The sequence below is a fragment of the Lichenostomus cassidix genome, chromosome 10 (assembly GCF_008360975.1).
Source record: "Lichenostomus cassidix isolate B80296 chromosome 10, HeHo_3.0, whole genome shotgun sequence".
NCBI lineage: Eukaryota > Metazoa > Chordata > Aves > Passeriformes > Meliphagidae > Lichenostomus > Lichenostomus cassidix.
In genome coordinates this window covers 11,903,545-11,920,259 of record NC_139491.1, presented here as the reverse complement: position 1 = coordinate 11,920,259, position 16,715 = coordinate 11,903,545, and the positions used below count along the sequence as shown (strand labels likewise).

The 16,715-nt window shown below is 40.8% G+C and overlaps 1 protein-coding gene across 8 annotated transcripts in view; it reads left to right on the top strand.

The window, feature by feature from the left end:
* MYO5A (myosin VA) overlaps positions 1-16,715 on the top strand; it is a 97,821-nt gene that overhangs the window by 34,815 nt on the left and 46,291 nt on the right. For all 8 annotated transcript variants that reach the window (XM_085070661.1, XM_085070660.1, XM_085070657.1 and 5 more), the window contains exons 5-9: positions 8,541-8,697; positions 12,692-12,835; positions 13,593-13,674; positions 15,099-15,206; positions 15,660-15,766. In XM_085070661.1, coding sequence (XP_084926787.1) covers positions 8,541-8,697; positions 12,692-12,835; positions 13,593-13,674; positions 15,099-15,206; positions 15,660-15,766 — 598 coding nt within the window. The remainder of the gene's footprint in view (positions 1-8,540; positions 8,698-12,691; positions 12,836-13,592; positions 13,675-15,098; positions 15,207-15,659; positions 15,767-16,715) is intronic.

Here is a 16,715-nt window from a genome sequence, read left to right as displayed (position 1 = left end):
TGGGCTGAGTTTCCAAGGCCTTTGCACTGGAGGAGTGCAGCTGAGCATGCACAGCCTTGTTTGCTGCCACACAACGCTGCCCTTAGGCAAAGGTGAAGCTAAATATATTGCATTGACTCGTGTTAAACCTCCCAGCACTGGTGGGTTTTACATCTCCCTTTTATTTTAGGATTAGTGGAGAAGCAATTTTGGTCTTCTAGAAAAACAAGTAACTGTAACAGTGGGTGCATCACAGAAAAGTGGAGCACAGCTGCCCCAAAATGAGCCTGGGACCTAGTGTGGCACAGGACTGGGAGGGCAGGTCTTGAGAGCACATGCTGGTGAGTCTGCAAAAAAAATCCAAGTCCTTTTATCACTCTGAAACCACATTTTCTGCTGAAAGGAGGAGAATGTCCTGGGAAAAAAAATATGGCTGTGTTTTGGTTTCAAGTTTACGATCACTGGTATTTTCAGGAAACACTATTTATTTTAACATTTATGGAAATCAGACTGACAGTGAGCCTTCACATGAGTTGTGCAAAACCTCATTCATCTCATATCATGGATTTATCTTTCTGGTGCTTTTATTCTTTTGCCTGCACTCATCAGCTGTGCATCCTCTTTCCTGCTTTGGAAGATGCCAGGCCCTTGGAGACAGGGCTCCCTTTAGCCTGCTGGGGCTGCCCACCTGCAGCTGGCAAGGTCCTTCCTAAATTTCTTAATGAGTTAATGAATCTACTTCCTGGGAAGCTCACAGAACATTCAATACTAGAGAGAACTGTTGGCTTTATATTGATACCTGATAAAATTTGATGGGTTTCACAAGAAAGGAGTTAAAAAGCTTTTCTGTGAGTAATTATTCCAAGACTGAATGAACTGTTTGGAAAATGTGGAGTATTAATTTGTTTTTCTATTGTTTGATTCTGTGATTTCTATAACAGCAGTACTTCTAAGGTATTTGGGAGCATCAGCAAAGCAGTTACAATGATATTTAGCACTTCCACACTGATTTAAGTGCATTGTGTAAACTTATTTTGGTTTTGTTATCAGTGCCTCATGGGAGGAAAATGATCATTATTAAACAGATTTTTTTAGTCATGCTGTCAGATACAAAGATGTGTGAATGTTCTGACTGTAGATATTGCAGGTTATTTTGGTCATATGCTGTCACAAATATGCAATGGGGATGCTGAGAGGTTAATTGCAAAAATAGGATGTTTACTTAGGTCAGATTTGTTTATATTTCTGGAGACACTGAATCATGTCAGCTGCATATATGTCTGTGCATCCTTGACAGGTCTGGAGATCTGCTTTAAGGTGTAAAACATGAAACATAGCTTAAACTGAGGTTTTGTTGGTCCCTGGTTAATCCTATGGCTCTCAGAGAAGCTGCGGCTGATGAAAGCACTGCAAGATTTCAAATCTGCCAGTGTTTCAGAGTGAATCCTATCTGACCTTTCAGCACTGTCATTAGTTTCTAAGTATTTCCTTGGGTTGAATTTCCTGCTGCCATAATTCAGCTGTAGGATGGCAAAGCACTTTTCTGCCTTTGATGGGCGTGACGCACATTGATGTTAGTGGTAGTTATGTGTGTGTGCTGAGAACAGGATCTATCCCAAATGTTCCCTGAGTCACAGGCTTCTTCCCTAGGAGTTTATGTCAGGTACTTTGATCATTGAAAATTCACTGTTTTGAAAATGTAAAGCACTTTCAGGCTTACACGTCTATCTTATCACCGCAGAACTGCTGCAGGAAAATAGTAGTGAGATAAAAAAGACCAAACTGTCACTGCTAGATTAAATAAAAGCTATTTATTGTGTACTTGCATTGAAACAGTAGGGGATTTTAATGTTTGAAGATCACAGGATCAGGCCTTTAGAAGCAGTTTGTGCTGTTTTGAGTTAAATAAAAATGAAACCATCATATGCAATGGGGTTGGTGCCCTTACCCCTAACCTAAACCTGTTAATCCAAAAGAAAAGAATAAAGCAGTAGCACCTCCACAAGAGGAGGGAAACAAAGCAAAATGAGGGGGAAAAAAAGCTAGGACATTTAATGAACCTTTTAGCACAGAAGCAGTAAGAGGGAAGATGTCCTGGAGGTCGTAGCCTTCAAACCACCCTGACAAGAAGCTTCCTTAAAAGCATCAGCACCTTGGCAGTGTCGTCAAGGTTAACAAACACAAACCATCTAGGATCAAAGGCAAAGTAAGCACTAATGTTCTTCCCATCAAATTGCCCTGTTATTTGCTTTCTTCATTATATATGAGAGTATTTCACTCTGATCTTCCCTGCCAATCTCTTCTGTGTTATGACATGGAGACAACTCAACTTTGAAGTAGTTCATCACAGGCAAGCATTTGAAGGTCCATATCTGAATCTTTGAAAATCAGCTGTTAGTGATACAGTTTTTCCAGGGAGAGATGCTGGTAGCTTGGGTATGAATGGAATATTGAGGTTGATGTCAATAATTTCTGTATTCCTTTTGTTGTCAGTAATTCTGTATTCCTTTTGTTTGCTTTCCCAAGCTGGTATTTGTGCGAGGGGTGTGCTTATATACATTTATTTGACATTATTTGCTGTGGAGTCATGAGTCTGAAAGCCTAGATCAAGTGATACATCCGATGCATCAGTCATAGGAAGCAAAAAAAGCACAAAAAAGTGTGCTTTGATGATTAAATCGAATAGCTTGGGGCTTCTTTAATCCTCTCTGAAATGCTTATTGATAGAGAGGTTTTTAACTTTTAGTGTGCCTGCTTCAGAGAAGGAATTTCAGTTGGTCTAGAGGAGGAAAGTAAACAAAGATATCTGTAAGGATTTTTCAGTCTATATGTCCTGATTATCCTGATCTGTTTGGACAGTTTGCTGTGGAAGTAATGGCTGTGATGCAGTAAGCTGTTTTGGGTCTTTTGGGAAGCAGCTTAAGTGGGTGCAGTGATCTTGAATGAAAATTGTTTGAAAATTGACAGCTCTGCCTTTAATATTAGCAACTTTAATGTTTCATTTCTTGCATTGGTTTTTCTGGTTTTGCCTCAGTTTTTCCATTGGTCAACTGAAATCATTAAAAGCTACCTTGGATAATGACAGCTATCAGTGATTAGTCAGTGTTGTTGCAGCACTCTGTACAAATTGGAGGTGCCCAGTGACAGTCTTGCTTCCAATGTATCTGACAGCTGTGACCTCATGAGAGTAGCAGTTCCTCCACACTGAGCTCTTTTGAAAACATCTACCGTATATTTTTATGAAATACAGAATTTAAAGTAGCCAGTGCTGTGAAAAGCATTGCATTAAGTTAAATGCAGATCCTCAACAAAGGGTTTTTTCACCTCTTGAAAGGAAGGTGGTTTTTTTAAAACCACTTGCTGGTTTCTTGTGCATTGTTGTTTCATTCATAATCTGCAAAACCCTTTTCTGTATGTAAGGTATCTCAAGTCAGTTTGCAGCCCTTTGCCTTCCTCAATGCTGAACCCTCTTTGATAAGAAGCTATTTTCAGTGTTAAATTTTGCACCATTTATTCAAAGCATAAGAAGCCTCTGTTGCTACGTAGGCTGTAATCTCAAGCTTCCAGGAGGAACTAGGTAAGACTACATTTATTCAGTTTTGGCACTCTGACAGTGAATTTCCTCATATACATATTGCCTGTCAACAAAATTTTCTAGCTAAAATAAAATTGCCTTTAAAAATTACCAGCCTATGCAAAAATCTGGTTCTGCAGTATTTTTTGTGATAGAGAACACTACTTAAAATTATCAGTTAGTATCTTCATAGTATGTTCACATTCTTTTATTTATCAAGAAATAGCTGTTACCCTCACATGATTCCCAAGTGATAGGCCGGTGAGAATTTATATAGAAGATTTCTGAACCAAATCCTTTAATGCTGCAAGCAATCTCAGCATATCATTTCACATTTCAGCTTGTGAAGTGTCTGGACCTGTCATCTTAAAATGGCAGTTTTCATGTAGTTTTGTCATCCCTTTATTCTTCTGCACTGTTCAGAAATGGCAAAAGCTGAATGTGATCCTGACCAGTGCCTGAACATAATGTGGTGTTTCCATGAGTGGTAAACTGCATCCAGTAAAACTATTTCAATCTTATCTTTTCAAGATAATTTGGCTTGGTGTTGCATCACTGTGATGTAGTTCTGTGTACTAGGATCAAATTGCTATCTGCCTTTGGGGGAAAGAGGACTCTTCCACCTCTCATCTTCCAGGTTGCTTTCCCTCATTTCTGTTTGCAAAAGCGTAATTAAAATGTTCCCTCCATTCAGAAGTAATGTTAATTTTAAAATCATCTACTTACATGTTTTATGCAGAGAAAAAACTGCAAGAAGATGAAGTATTGCATAAAATGTGGCATCTGGCTGCAAAGTGGTGTCACACATAAAGCTGTTGCCCTACTTACTTGTTTCATTGGCTGCAAGTTTTAATTATAGCTTTTTTTTTCCTGGCTGGTGACATGTTAAGTGCTCAAAATTAAAGGTCAAAGGTCAGGGGCTAATGATTTAGCTGAAAATAACTCCAAAGGTGAATTATATCGCTGAGAAAGAACTTGGATGGTGTCACTTTTGTTTTCTGGGCATTTTTTCCTTTGTTTTGTTTCTAATGGAGCCTGATTATGAAAATTTCATTTGACATAAACAGAGGTTATATTTTAGACAGACCACTGCTTGTACCAAATCATTAAAAATAATTCTCACTGCATTTCATACATGACCCAAAGTGCTTTGATGCTAGTTTACTTGTTATTTTGCTTTTAAATGTGGCGTTGTGTTGCTTTAAAGTTCTATGTCATTAAAGAGTTTTCTGCTGAGCTGGCACAGCTGCCTGGCAGGACCACTCCACCCTCCTCCAAGACTGAATATCTTGCTGCCTGGGATAGGATGTCCACAAGCCAAGGCTTCCCTGGGGCTGTGGCACTAAGAGCTCATCCCCTGCTGCTCTCTGGGTTTGTGTTACACATCCTTTCTCCTTCAAATGCCGAGTGCGATCTCGGGCGTTGTGTTGTGTTTTCCTTTCTCTCTGCCAAAAAGCACAAAGGATAATATGCTAGAGGATGGCCACTACAGTGTGTTAAAGCAGAACAATGGATTAATGTACTGCTGGAGACAAGAGCTGCCCTGAGCGTGGATAGAGCGCTGGCAAGAGGATGCTGCTGCAGCCAGTGAGGGAGCCCTTTGTTTGCCATGGTGGCTGCTGCAGACACAGACAGACACTGCAGGAGGGACAGCAGCAATGTTTGCAGCTCACACAGAACAAGCCCTGTCTCTTCCAGTCCAATGTATGCAATGTGTATGTGTGTATGTACTTACACAGGAATAGAAGAATGGATCCCTTATTCCTGGGCACATGAGTGTGTGCTAAGGAGAAGGGCATGTCTTCATATCTTATGGCATGGGGGAAAGAAACTCTGGCTAATTAGCAACAGTGTTCTTAAGGAGAAATTTTTTAAAACTCATTTTTTCATTAATGTCTTTGTAAAAGTGGAGCTCCTGAGAAGAGATTAAGGACTGCAAAAGCAGTGTGCACTTCCCGTGCTCCCACATGTGTCCTTCAGGGATATGAGAGTTAGAATTTCCATGTTCCTTTCCTGGCAAAAGAAAGGAACATGGAAATAAAGTTTTTTATTGGTGGTTTTGTCAGAAGTCTGTTTTGTCAGAAATCTGGGTGAATTTACATTCCTTGGTTTTCTGAAAGCCTTTTGTACTTTGGGAACTAAAAAAGCTCAACCATCAGAGGATCCATTTCATAGACTTGAGCTTCTTCAGTCTTCATATATTTAATACATTAAACAGCTGGTGATCTACAAATGAAAAGCTTGTTCTGTTGTTGCCTGTCTCCTGTGTTAGGCAGCCCCTGAAATCAGACCAGAAGTTTCATATTTTAGAATGGCATGGTTTGGGTTTTCTTCTGTTTGAAAGAGCACAGGAGCAAAAAAGAGAGAGTTGTGCCAATCCTATGAAGAAATGGTTGGTTTTGATTCACTGCAGGAACTGTCTGTAGGAGAAGGAAATTGTTTGTTACCAGTTGTCCCATTTAAGCCTGGATTTTAGGCATTTGCTTGGATTTCTCCTGCATCCTGCTGCTGCTCTCTTTGAGCAGGAGGATCCAGATAACTCCCGCAGCTTCCTGAGCCACAGGCTCTCTCCCACACACCTCTGTCTACCACCAGTGAACTCTGCAAGGGGGAATGGGGGAGAAACAAGAATGTTTCTTCTTCATTTTCCAGCTGGAAATCTTCATTGCCACTGCAAGCCATCCCACACACACAAACCTCCCTCGAGATCCTGCACAGAGGCTTGATGGCCCCTGTCACATGAGGTCTTATCAGATGGTGGGATGAGACTTGTGTCCAAGGCTGGCATCTCTGGCATTTGGGTCTGTGTGACCTGGACTGCATAACCTGGGTTATCAGGCTGAACAGTTCTGCTTTCCCACGACTTTCCCACTGAGACTGACAGCTTGGTGTGTATGAATGTGAGAACTGTGCTGTAGTCATTCACACCTATTGCATATGTTACATGGAAGTTGAGAACATAAAATTAGGTTGCTTTGATCTTCTTAACACTTTGCTATTAAATTTGAAGCAGCACTCAGCTGTGTTAAGTAATTTCTTTTTACCAAAATATGGAAAATCTGCTTCAACTGGTACCTTAATTTGGTTAGACAAATGCCACCTTGGCATTTGTCACCAGGGATGGGTGACACAACCAGAGGCTCCTTCAGCCTGGGGCTTTGACCAGCATGAAGTGAGTGCTGCAGCTGTGCTCTTATCTGAGGGCTTGGCATTGGTTTTGAAGATAGGTAGCAGCTTGAGAAGAGCAGTGGAGTCTGTAAATAGTTATTATCAGAGCCTGTGCCCACAGGTGAGTAACAGCAGTGAGGTGATGTCCAGTTTATAGTGTCCTCATATCTGACAGGGCTTAAATTGGCTTGATTTGACAGAGTAGGTCAGTTGATGTGGACCATGTTTGTGTTGATGACCACACAAACCAGCCCTCCCTTGGAGAGAATATCTGGCCAGGAGTTCCGTCAAAAACCACCGTGAACCAGTGGAAGAACAAACTGATTTGATGAGAATAGTGTTTAACTCCAGGGTGGGAGATAGAGGTGGTCACCATTCTTCTGCTAGGTGGGAAGGCCTGGCCAGGTGTAGCCAGAGGTGTCTGAGGTACCAACCTCTGGGGTTATCATGGACATTGAGATCATCCTGGGAGAGGGAGAGGAAGGGAGGAGGAAGAGGAGGGGCTCTTGCCTCTCCATGCAGAGCCATGCTGAGGGACATGGACACAATCCAGTTTCCATTTGGGGCTGGCAGTGTGAAGGGATACCAGTGGGCTCATAAACATGACATGTCACCTGTAACACCAATTTGAGACAAAATCACAGATTTTGACTAAGGTAGATGGGCCTCCTGTACTTAAAACAGAAAAGGAACACATATAATTTATACATGCTTGATAAATAATGTCATTATTTCATTAGCAGTTTTTTTACCATGCCAGAAAGAGAACTCCAGAACAGAACCTTCTGGAGCACATTTAGCCTACAGAAACCACAGGTAGTTTTTCCAGGCATATGTCTTTGATTCCCCTGCACAGCCTTTCCTGATGCCCTCAGCAGGCATTGGCAGGCTCTGCAGACTGGCACTGTGCTACCTGCACGTGGATGTGCCTGAAATGTCATTCACAGTTCCTGTGCTGTAAGGACAGCCTGGGCTGTGCCTTGGCTATGCTCTGTGTTCCAGCCCCAGCTCTGTAAAGCTTTGGGGGAAAGTTTTATTCCTCCTTTTGCCTCTTTTCATAGAAGTGTGTAAGATAGAGTTCACCCAACTCATAGGAATACTTTGAAATATCATTCATTTTAACTTCATTTGCTTTGAAAATGTAAAAGCTTTATAAAGCACATATGGTCTTTATTTTAAAAGTTTCAGGCTCTATAGATGTTAATTTCTGTGTTATTTTGTAATGTGTTGTTTACTCATGTGGTTGGGTTTATGCAGAGTTCTCTTTGAGTCGAGAGAAATTTGTTTTAGGAGTAAATGGAAATAATTCTTTTTTACATGAGAAGAAGTTGTTTCACGCAAAGGAACTGTCTTCACTCCAGAGCTGCTATCTGTGTCCTGAACAGCCATGCTTGAGTTTTTGCTTAAGTTTTCAGATTCAGAACAATTCTGGGATAATCTGGTGATTAGATCAGAGGGGTGAGAGGTTTCTGTGGCTGACTCCTGATGGTTTCTCTATCTGTAAGATGGCATTCCTGATCTTTACTAATGAACACTGATAATTTGGTGGAGTACCACAGACTCTGGGTAGAAGCAGCTGCAGAAGCACATAGTGACCCACAGTTAACAGCTCCTTTGCTATAGCCAGGTTCTCTAAAGCAGCTCTGCTGGCTGGCTGGGCTGTTCCAGAAGCATCCATCCTGGAGGAACATCCATCCTGGGGGAGCATCCATGCTGTGCTGCTAACATTTATGGTGGAAGGGTTGTTGCTGAGCTGGGGATGCAGAGCATAAGTGTCCTTGAGAGAACAGCTGGGAATTAATGTGTGTTTGTGTTTCAGAGATGAGCGAAACCAGTCCATCATTGTCAGTGGGGAGTCTGGAGCTGGAAAGACTGTCTCTGCCAAGTATGCCATGAGGTACTTTGCCACAGTCAGTGGATCTGCCAGTGAAGCCAATGTTGAGGAGAAAGTCTTAGCCTCCAACCCCATCATGGAGGTAAGAGCTACTGCACTAAACCCCACCTTCCAGCTGCAGTTTCTGCCCTGGGCCAAATATAAGCATTCAGTAGAGGGAGCAATCCATACCTTTTAAAAACATTTTTAAAAATTTTGCGTTTAATCCATTTACAAGGAGGTGCTTTAGGCTTATTCTGTGTAACATTTATGAAACACTGAGAGAGAGGACAGGAAGTCATGTTTCAATATTGTTAATATATTTCGTGTAACAAAGTAATTTCTACGTGAATGCTACTTTAAGTCTCTTCAGCTTTGCAGTTGGTAATTCCCAGGCTGCTGGCCAAATGCAATTGGAGAAGACTGGTTTTGTGTGTAAAATTCCAAAGATGATAAAACTGTTGGTTTTACCCACCAAACATGGGGTCCAGTAGATTGTAGTCTGAAAGGAAGTAAAGCAAATGTTAAATTTTAGGAAGTAAAATTAGGAAAGAGAGACTGATAAAACAAAGTTACACACAGTTTCTTTCAGAGGAGAAAAACACATCAGAAGACATAATTAGCTCAGACTCATATTTCAGTTCTGGAAATGGTTGTAACTAACTGTAGTGAAGTCCCAAAGCTGTTGGCTTGGGAGGGCAGATGCTGGCAATAGACTCTGAGAGGACATGGAGAGTTCTTCCTGCTTCAGGGTCTCTGTTCTCTCAGAAGCTCAGTGGAAGCTGTAACTTTGGTATCAAAGCCAAGCAGAAAAAATTTCTTAGACTCCTCTGAATTGTTTCTTGTGTCTTTGCCTACATGTGTAGATTCAAGTTGTGGCTGAAGTTGAGGAACTATGTTAAGAAATGATTCATCAGAGAGAAAGTCTTGGGGGAATTTCTGGAGAGAAGTAGCACTGTACAGAAGCACACACATGCCCATGCCGCTGAACAGCCTAGGAAAATGCTTAGGACCACTGATACCTTGGTAGATGTTGGGCAGCAGTGTGAAAGATCATGAGGAAAGAGAGTGCATGCAGTGAAATGTGAAATGCAAAATGCTGCCGTTGTTTTTTTTCTTAGGTATTTTAAAAAATGAACTATGTTTTTTCCTCCTTTCCTCCTGGCATGAGGTGTTCATGATACTCACACTGTAGCTGCCCCAGCACAGTTGTGTGTGTCTGTCTCAAGGTAATTGTGCCTGGTTTGTGGTGCTGTGTGGTGTTTGGAAATTCCTTCTGTTGGGTCAAACAGGCTGTGCTGTGCTGGGCAGTGACTGATCCAAGTGTGCAGCCATGGCAGGAAGGCAGGGGAACTGAGCCTTGCCTAGATCTGGAGCTGCCCCAGGAGCTGAGGGGCAGCCTGTGTGTGCCCTGGGAGCAGTGGCAGCTCTGCAGGTGGGAGCTGAGCCCAGAGAGCCTTGTGCTGCTCAGGGTTTGCAGTGAATGCCACATCCATCCAGGGTTTGCCACGCTGACATTTGGTGTGGTGATTGGGCTGGGGTGCTGAGCCTCCTCCTGCCCTGCCCTGCAGTGCTACCTGGTCCAGCTGTCCTCAGCTCCAGCCTGCCAGGGACAGCTCTGTGCTTGGTGTTTGCTGGGTGCAATACAGACTCTGCAGGTTTCCCTGCACCATTTCTTTTGTTTGGTCTCAAAGGCTAAAGCAAACATCCTGCTCTCTCACTCCTTGGGCCCCACTCCCAGTCAGTGGCCATCAGCTCACCACTAATTGAGGTAATTTCCAAAGGCAAGGAAGTTTAAATTAAGGACTAAAAGAGCTTTCCATCTACACCTTTTTCATTCACTAAAAGTCACTGGTGGTGCTTTCTTTTTATTTTCTAGGGATAACAATTTTGTGAATGTGGGTATATCTAAATATATATTTCAGTTGCTTTAAAGATTATTATAATTGGATGAAAGTTATCCATTTAACTTCCAACACTTGAACTTCAAATTAGCTGTAAAGTGAGTGTTGTAAAATTTGATGTTGAGACAGACTCTTATGATAGCATAATTAATGTTTTGAATTCTTCAGTTGATAGATCAGTGGAAACACAAATTAACCCATATATTTTAGGAAGAAAATGAGTAGTTCATTTTAGAAACAGGAAACTTCTCACTTGCTAAGCTGACTGTAAAATCTTAGGAGCAGAATCTCATTTTATTTTTGAATTTCTATTTGGACAAGCTAAACATCAGTGTTTTATGAGCTACCATCACATTATCTTAGCCTACTAAATTCTCAGTAATGTCAAGAGTTCACTGTACATTTCTAGGAACTCTTTAAGTGATTACTTTTGTAGTCAATAACTATACACAGTTTCCCTATTGCAAATGTAGAAATCGACAACAGAATGTTAGTTCAGACTTTTGGAAGTCTTAAAACACATCTTTATATGTAATTTCCTGCCTCTTATTTTTCGTTACCCTCTATAGCTATGCAAAGGTACAGCTTTGTATGTGCTCTGGCAAGCAATGTTATAATCCCAAAGTCTTTCTGTTTTTATCAGTAATACCTTTCAAAGGACTAGTTGGTTTCTAAAATATCATAGTATTGTATTGCTACCTCCACCACCAAAGTACATCACAGTAGCAATAATTTTAAAACACAAGAGCCAACTTGCAATTAGAGTGCAATTGCAACTAGAGTGCAATTCAGTTTGAATGAATTTGATGTTTCTTAGAGCTACAGAGATGCAGTTTGTTCCTAGATCCTTTGCTGCAGCTGTCCATCTGATGCCCACTCTGACATCTGCTCTGTGGGCTGTGCGTGCTGCTGCTCCCATGGGGTTTGTGACACTCTAATCCCACTTTCCAGGCTGCACCAGCTGGCACTGACCCATTCACTGGCCTTTTGCTTGCAGATTGGGGATACTCAGCAGTGCTGCTTGCTGTCATTTGTTTTTCTCAAGTTTATTTCAGCACAGAGTTCCAGTGGATGCTGCGTGGACTGGGAAAGTAGGACACAGATACAGCAGTGCACTTAGGGCTCAGTAACACACACAGTGGCATGGGATGGAAGGCAGTGTGCTGCAGCTCAGTTATTCCAAACGCCATGCTTTTGATACAATGATAACTTTAGGAGATTTTCGGAAGGTGAACTGCTGTGTGATGTCTAAAACATGGTCTAATTGAGAAGAGAAAATATTTCTCTTTGAAGTTCAGCATGTTGTGATTTGCATGCCTTGAATTCTGATGTATCCAGCTGGTACCTGTTGTGGGGTGAGCCCTAAAGCTGATGAGGTGAGGCAGAATTGCACCAAGACCATGGAGAACCCACAGCCATTATTTGCCCTGGGCATCCCAGGACATGTAATCTGGAGGAAATGCATGAAATACTGTTTGTTGTGTGTGAAGCTGTATTGAGTTAATCTGAGAAAGCTCAGCACGATGCAGGGCAGCAGCAAGGGCTGTCTGTCTCTGGGTCAGTAACCAAGCTGCTGTGGAAGGGGTTCAGTTTCAGGCAAATGACACGAGTCTGTGCATGTTAATTTTTAGATCATGCTTGGGCACATGGTAAATAATTTTAAATTATATGCTTGCAGAAATAGTTTGGAAATGTGGTGGTTAGAGAGTAATAGTAATAATAAACTGTTAGCCAGGCAGAACAGACTGGGCTGTGGGTTTATGATAGGTGGAGTTCCAGAGGTTGCAAGTACTACACATATATCTGTACACCTGGATATATGAATATATCCAGGTGAAATAATTCTTACAGTTTTAATAAATCCTTGGAAGAAATCCATGTGTATGTGAACTTTCTGTTAGACTCTTTATTTCCTATTGAGAGAACAATAAAAGATTTTTAGCTGTAAAATCAGACTATGTGGAAGTGAAATAATTGCTAGAAAGATCAGCTCCCAATCTTCCAGTAATGAAATAACTATATTTTGATGTAACTTGTTGATCAGGCAGAGATTGTTCTTCATTAAATTCTTGATTATCTTTAAACCAGGACACGATTAATGTTGTGGAGTGTTTATGAGCCATGTAGATGATTAAATAGATGTGATAATTTCTACAAGCTGTTTAACCTTTACAATATTCCCTTTTTTTCCAGTCTATTGGAAATGCCAAAACTACCAGGAATGACAACAGCAGTCGCTTTGGTAAATACATTGAAATTGGTTTTGATAAGAGGTATCGAATCATTGGTGCTAACATGAGAACTTACCTGTTGGAAAAATCAAGGGTGGTGTTTCAGGTAATGCTGATCTCTTTTTTTGTTTTTTCATGCTTGAACCAATCTACTGTGTCCCACACTTCCTCTCCATCTTTGCCTACCTTATAGTTGAGAGCTCAGTAAAAATAGACTTATTCTTGACTGGCTGCCTAAAGATATAAAAATAATAATTTCAGTTTGTACCATGTGGGGATGTTATGTGAAAAGCTGTTGTGTGTTTTAAGAGACTTACTGCACATGGTTTAGCTGGAAGAGAATATTTTTTGTTCCTATTTGGTTTGAAGGTTTGAAATTTAGAGTGCTTAAGTTCAGAATTACGGTGTTGGTCATGAGTCATAACTTCTGGGCTGTATTTGTCCTTCATTTTAAAATTCAAGCTTTGCCTTGGCAAGGAAGATACTCCCTTTACCAGCTTACTATAAATGCTGAGACGAACGGTATTAGTTATTTTTGGAAAATGAAAAACTTTTGAGTATGATCATTTCATCCACCCACAGAATCCTGATCTATATTTAATAGTAATCTACAGTTCTGAAAAGTGAAATCATACTTTTTTCTTTTAAGTGAAAATGTCTGCATGTTTCTTGCTGTTCAAAATGGATTAAATTAACCAAGAAGGAAATGATAGTTGCTGGTTTATCATCCTTTTTTCCATGTGGCTTCTGTGCTCATAATGTATTGCTAGAAAAAGCATTATACATAGTAATTCATTTCTGCTCATGGTTGTTTCTGCCACTTCTTAAGCGGTGAAAAATAACAAATTCCTTTCTTTTTAAAGGCAGAAGAGGAGAGAAATTACCACATCTTTTACCAGCTTTGTGCCTCTGCAGCATTGCCTGAGTTTAAAACTCTGCGGTTAGGTATGACATTCACATTTGTTGTGTTGTGTGATTGTAGAGACAAAGCAACATCTCTGGGCTTTTGGGGCCATAGAGGCAAAAGAATAACTGCTGGCTTTTAAATTCTAAACTTTTAAACCTTCAAATACTAAAGTGATAGACCTCAGACTTTGTGGTTTTCTGATAAAAGTAACAGATTTGTTTATTCAGCAGACTCTGATATACTGCAGTTGCAATCAGTAGGACTTACTGTGTCCTGGAGGGTGAAATTCTCTTCTCTTAGTTCTTTAAAACCTTTTTTCCATTGCTCCATCCACTAGAGAATTTTACCCTTTCTGGTATAAGCACCTGAAAAGCTTATTTTACATCTGCATACTTTTACTTGGGCTGTTACCAGCAATTACTTTACAATATCTGCAAACCTCATGATCAAAAAGCAGATAAGGGAATTTTTTTCTTTTTTCAAATTAAAATGTTGATAGAAAAGGGTTTCTCATTTGACAGGAGTTGGTGCTTTGTAAAAGAAAGGTATGATGATGGCCTTAGGATAGACAATCACTTCATCATTTTAAAAATTCAGTATAAATTTCAATGCTTCGTCTATATTTTTAAAAGTCGGTTTCATCATAGGAAAACTGCACAGCCTGTCCTGGTTTCTGAAATACTGTTCTGGTTTTACAGTGTTTCTCTGCTCTTCTGCACCATCCTGGCACATTTAGGATTCACATCTGCTAGCACAGGAAAGAAAGGAACTGATGTAATTATAACTAAAGAAGCCATTTAGCAGGCTTCTCTTTCAGCATTCTTGGAACCTTAGCTGATCAGAAGAAAAGGAGTCTGTTAGTGCAGCTGGAAGCATGGCCAGTGAAACCATAGGAATTCACACAGGAGAGCTACTGGTGTCTCAGTGGAGCCCAGAGCTGTCCCCAGAGTGGAATGGAGCTATCTGTTCTCCAACCTTGACTTCTCAGCCTGAATGGATCATAAGGCTGATGATCATAAGGCTGAGCCAGGCCATAAATTAGAAAAGAGAAGAAAATGGGCAAAATACACTATCCTGATGCAGTAATATCTGTTGCATAATTCCAAAGTGCTGCTGCTGTCAACTCTGCGCCTACTGCTTGGGTGGTTGGCTCAGACTTGGAGAGTAACTGCTTCCAAAGGGATTATTCCCCAGGTGTGGAAGTCTGAACCAAGGTTAGGCAGAGAATATGTTAGAGGACTTATTGTAGGAACCAGGTAGCTTAAAGAATACTTATTTCCACTGTTAAATCTTGAAAAAAATCCTCTCCAGAATAAGTGTGTCTTATGAGCCAGAAGGTAAAAATATACATATGTCAAATCATGGATTCTGCCAAGAGCAACTTAATCATGACACAGCTTTGCAGATGTGCTGTGAATTTCTGCATCAATGTGTGTAAAATTCTTGGTTTTTATTATTACAGGGAATGCAAATTACTTTCACTACACGAAGCAAGGTGGGAGCCCTGTGATTGATGGTGTTGATGATGCCAAGGAAATGGTGAACACCAGGCAGGCCTGCACTTTGCTAGGTAATTGGTAAATCACAGTCATATCCCAAATCTGATATACTAGCAACTGTTTTCTGTATTATTTGTGTCTATTTTCTTTGCACTCTGTTGTGTTTAAAACTAGGAGAGTTTGATAAACTTCAGGACTGAGGTACTTGCATGTGGAAGGTATTTAAACTGTAGAGGAATCATGGATCTAGGAGGAGCACACATTATGTGAACATAAATGGTGGATTCCCTTGGTGTAGCAGTGCTGGAGGTCACTGACAAAGCACTTTGAAACAGCAAATTAAATGATTCATTTTAATGGATTTTTTTTAATCTGGTTGTAAAATGCTTTTGATAGAAGTGGAGCCAATTAGTACTGTCAAATGTCAAAGTCACACACAGCAGTCACTGGTTTTCTCTCCTTAATAGATTTTTTCATCAGCTGCAGCTCTCTCCATTCAAAACATTTTATTCATCCTTTTTCAGGGATTAGTGATACCTACCAGATGGGAATTTTTCGGATCCTTGCTGGCATCCTTCACTTGGGCAATGTGGAGTTTGCATCTCGGGATTCTGACAGCTGCACTGTTCCTGTGAGTAGTAGATGAGCTGAAGGCTGTGGTTTGCACTCTGACAGGTCTGCCTTCTGCTTGTTTGCAGGGACCTCCTCTGAAAAAGATTAAAAACATAAAAATGGAAATGTGTTTATTTATAACTTGCTAACATTTTCCGTTTTTTGCAGAGGAATTCAACTGTTCTCAGTTTAGAGCTTTAGACAACACTCTTTGTATTATAACATTGGTGTACAATTATAACTGTAATTGATCTGTCCTAGAAAGGTCTACCAGACGTGCTAGCTTTGAAGTCCTGAGCAGGTGTCTAGATCTTCATATTCTGACATGAATATCTTCCCTGCACACAGTAAATGCTTTGCCAGATGGGGTTTTTTTTGACATTAAATGCCAAAGTGTCCTAAATAATTGCAAAGCAAATGCTTTGCAAAGTCCTCTGGGGTGTCTAGCCATGAGCATAGGATATACAGATATAATTTGTGTGACTCAGCCAAGTGTCATGGTTTTATCAGTTCTTTTTTGCCTTGGAGATCAGCAACAAGGCTATAGTCTGATCTGAAAAACCCTCCTCACTGGTGAGGGCCCAGGCTTCTTATCCAAGTCCATATTCTGGAGATGAGAAACAAAACAGATCTGGCTGGTCACTTTTCATTGGATTTGGAGTGACCAATTTCTCCTTTTGCCTCGCCTTGAATGTCTACTCCTGGCCTGCCATCTTTCATCTTTCTCTCTCTTGAAATCACAGCAACACTTGCAGAACTTTTTTTCTTGTGTCACTTGTCAGTCCCTTTCTCAAGAATCTGCAGTGGCAGTTTCTGGAGCTCAAACAACAGGTCCTTCATGGGGCAAGGGGTGATTGGTGTTCCTGGTCTGACACCATCTGTCTGTGGGATCTAACAGCTGCTTTGAAACCACAGCAATAGTCTTGCTCTTTGTTGTGTCTTATAAAGGTTTTCACTACAAAGAAAGC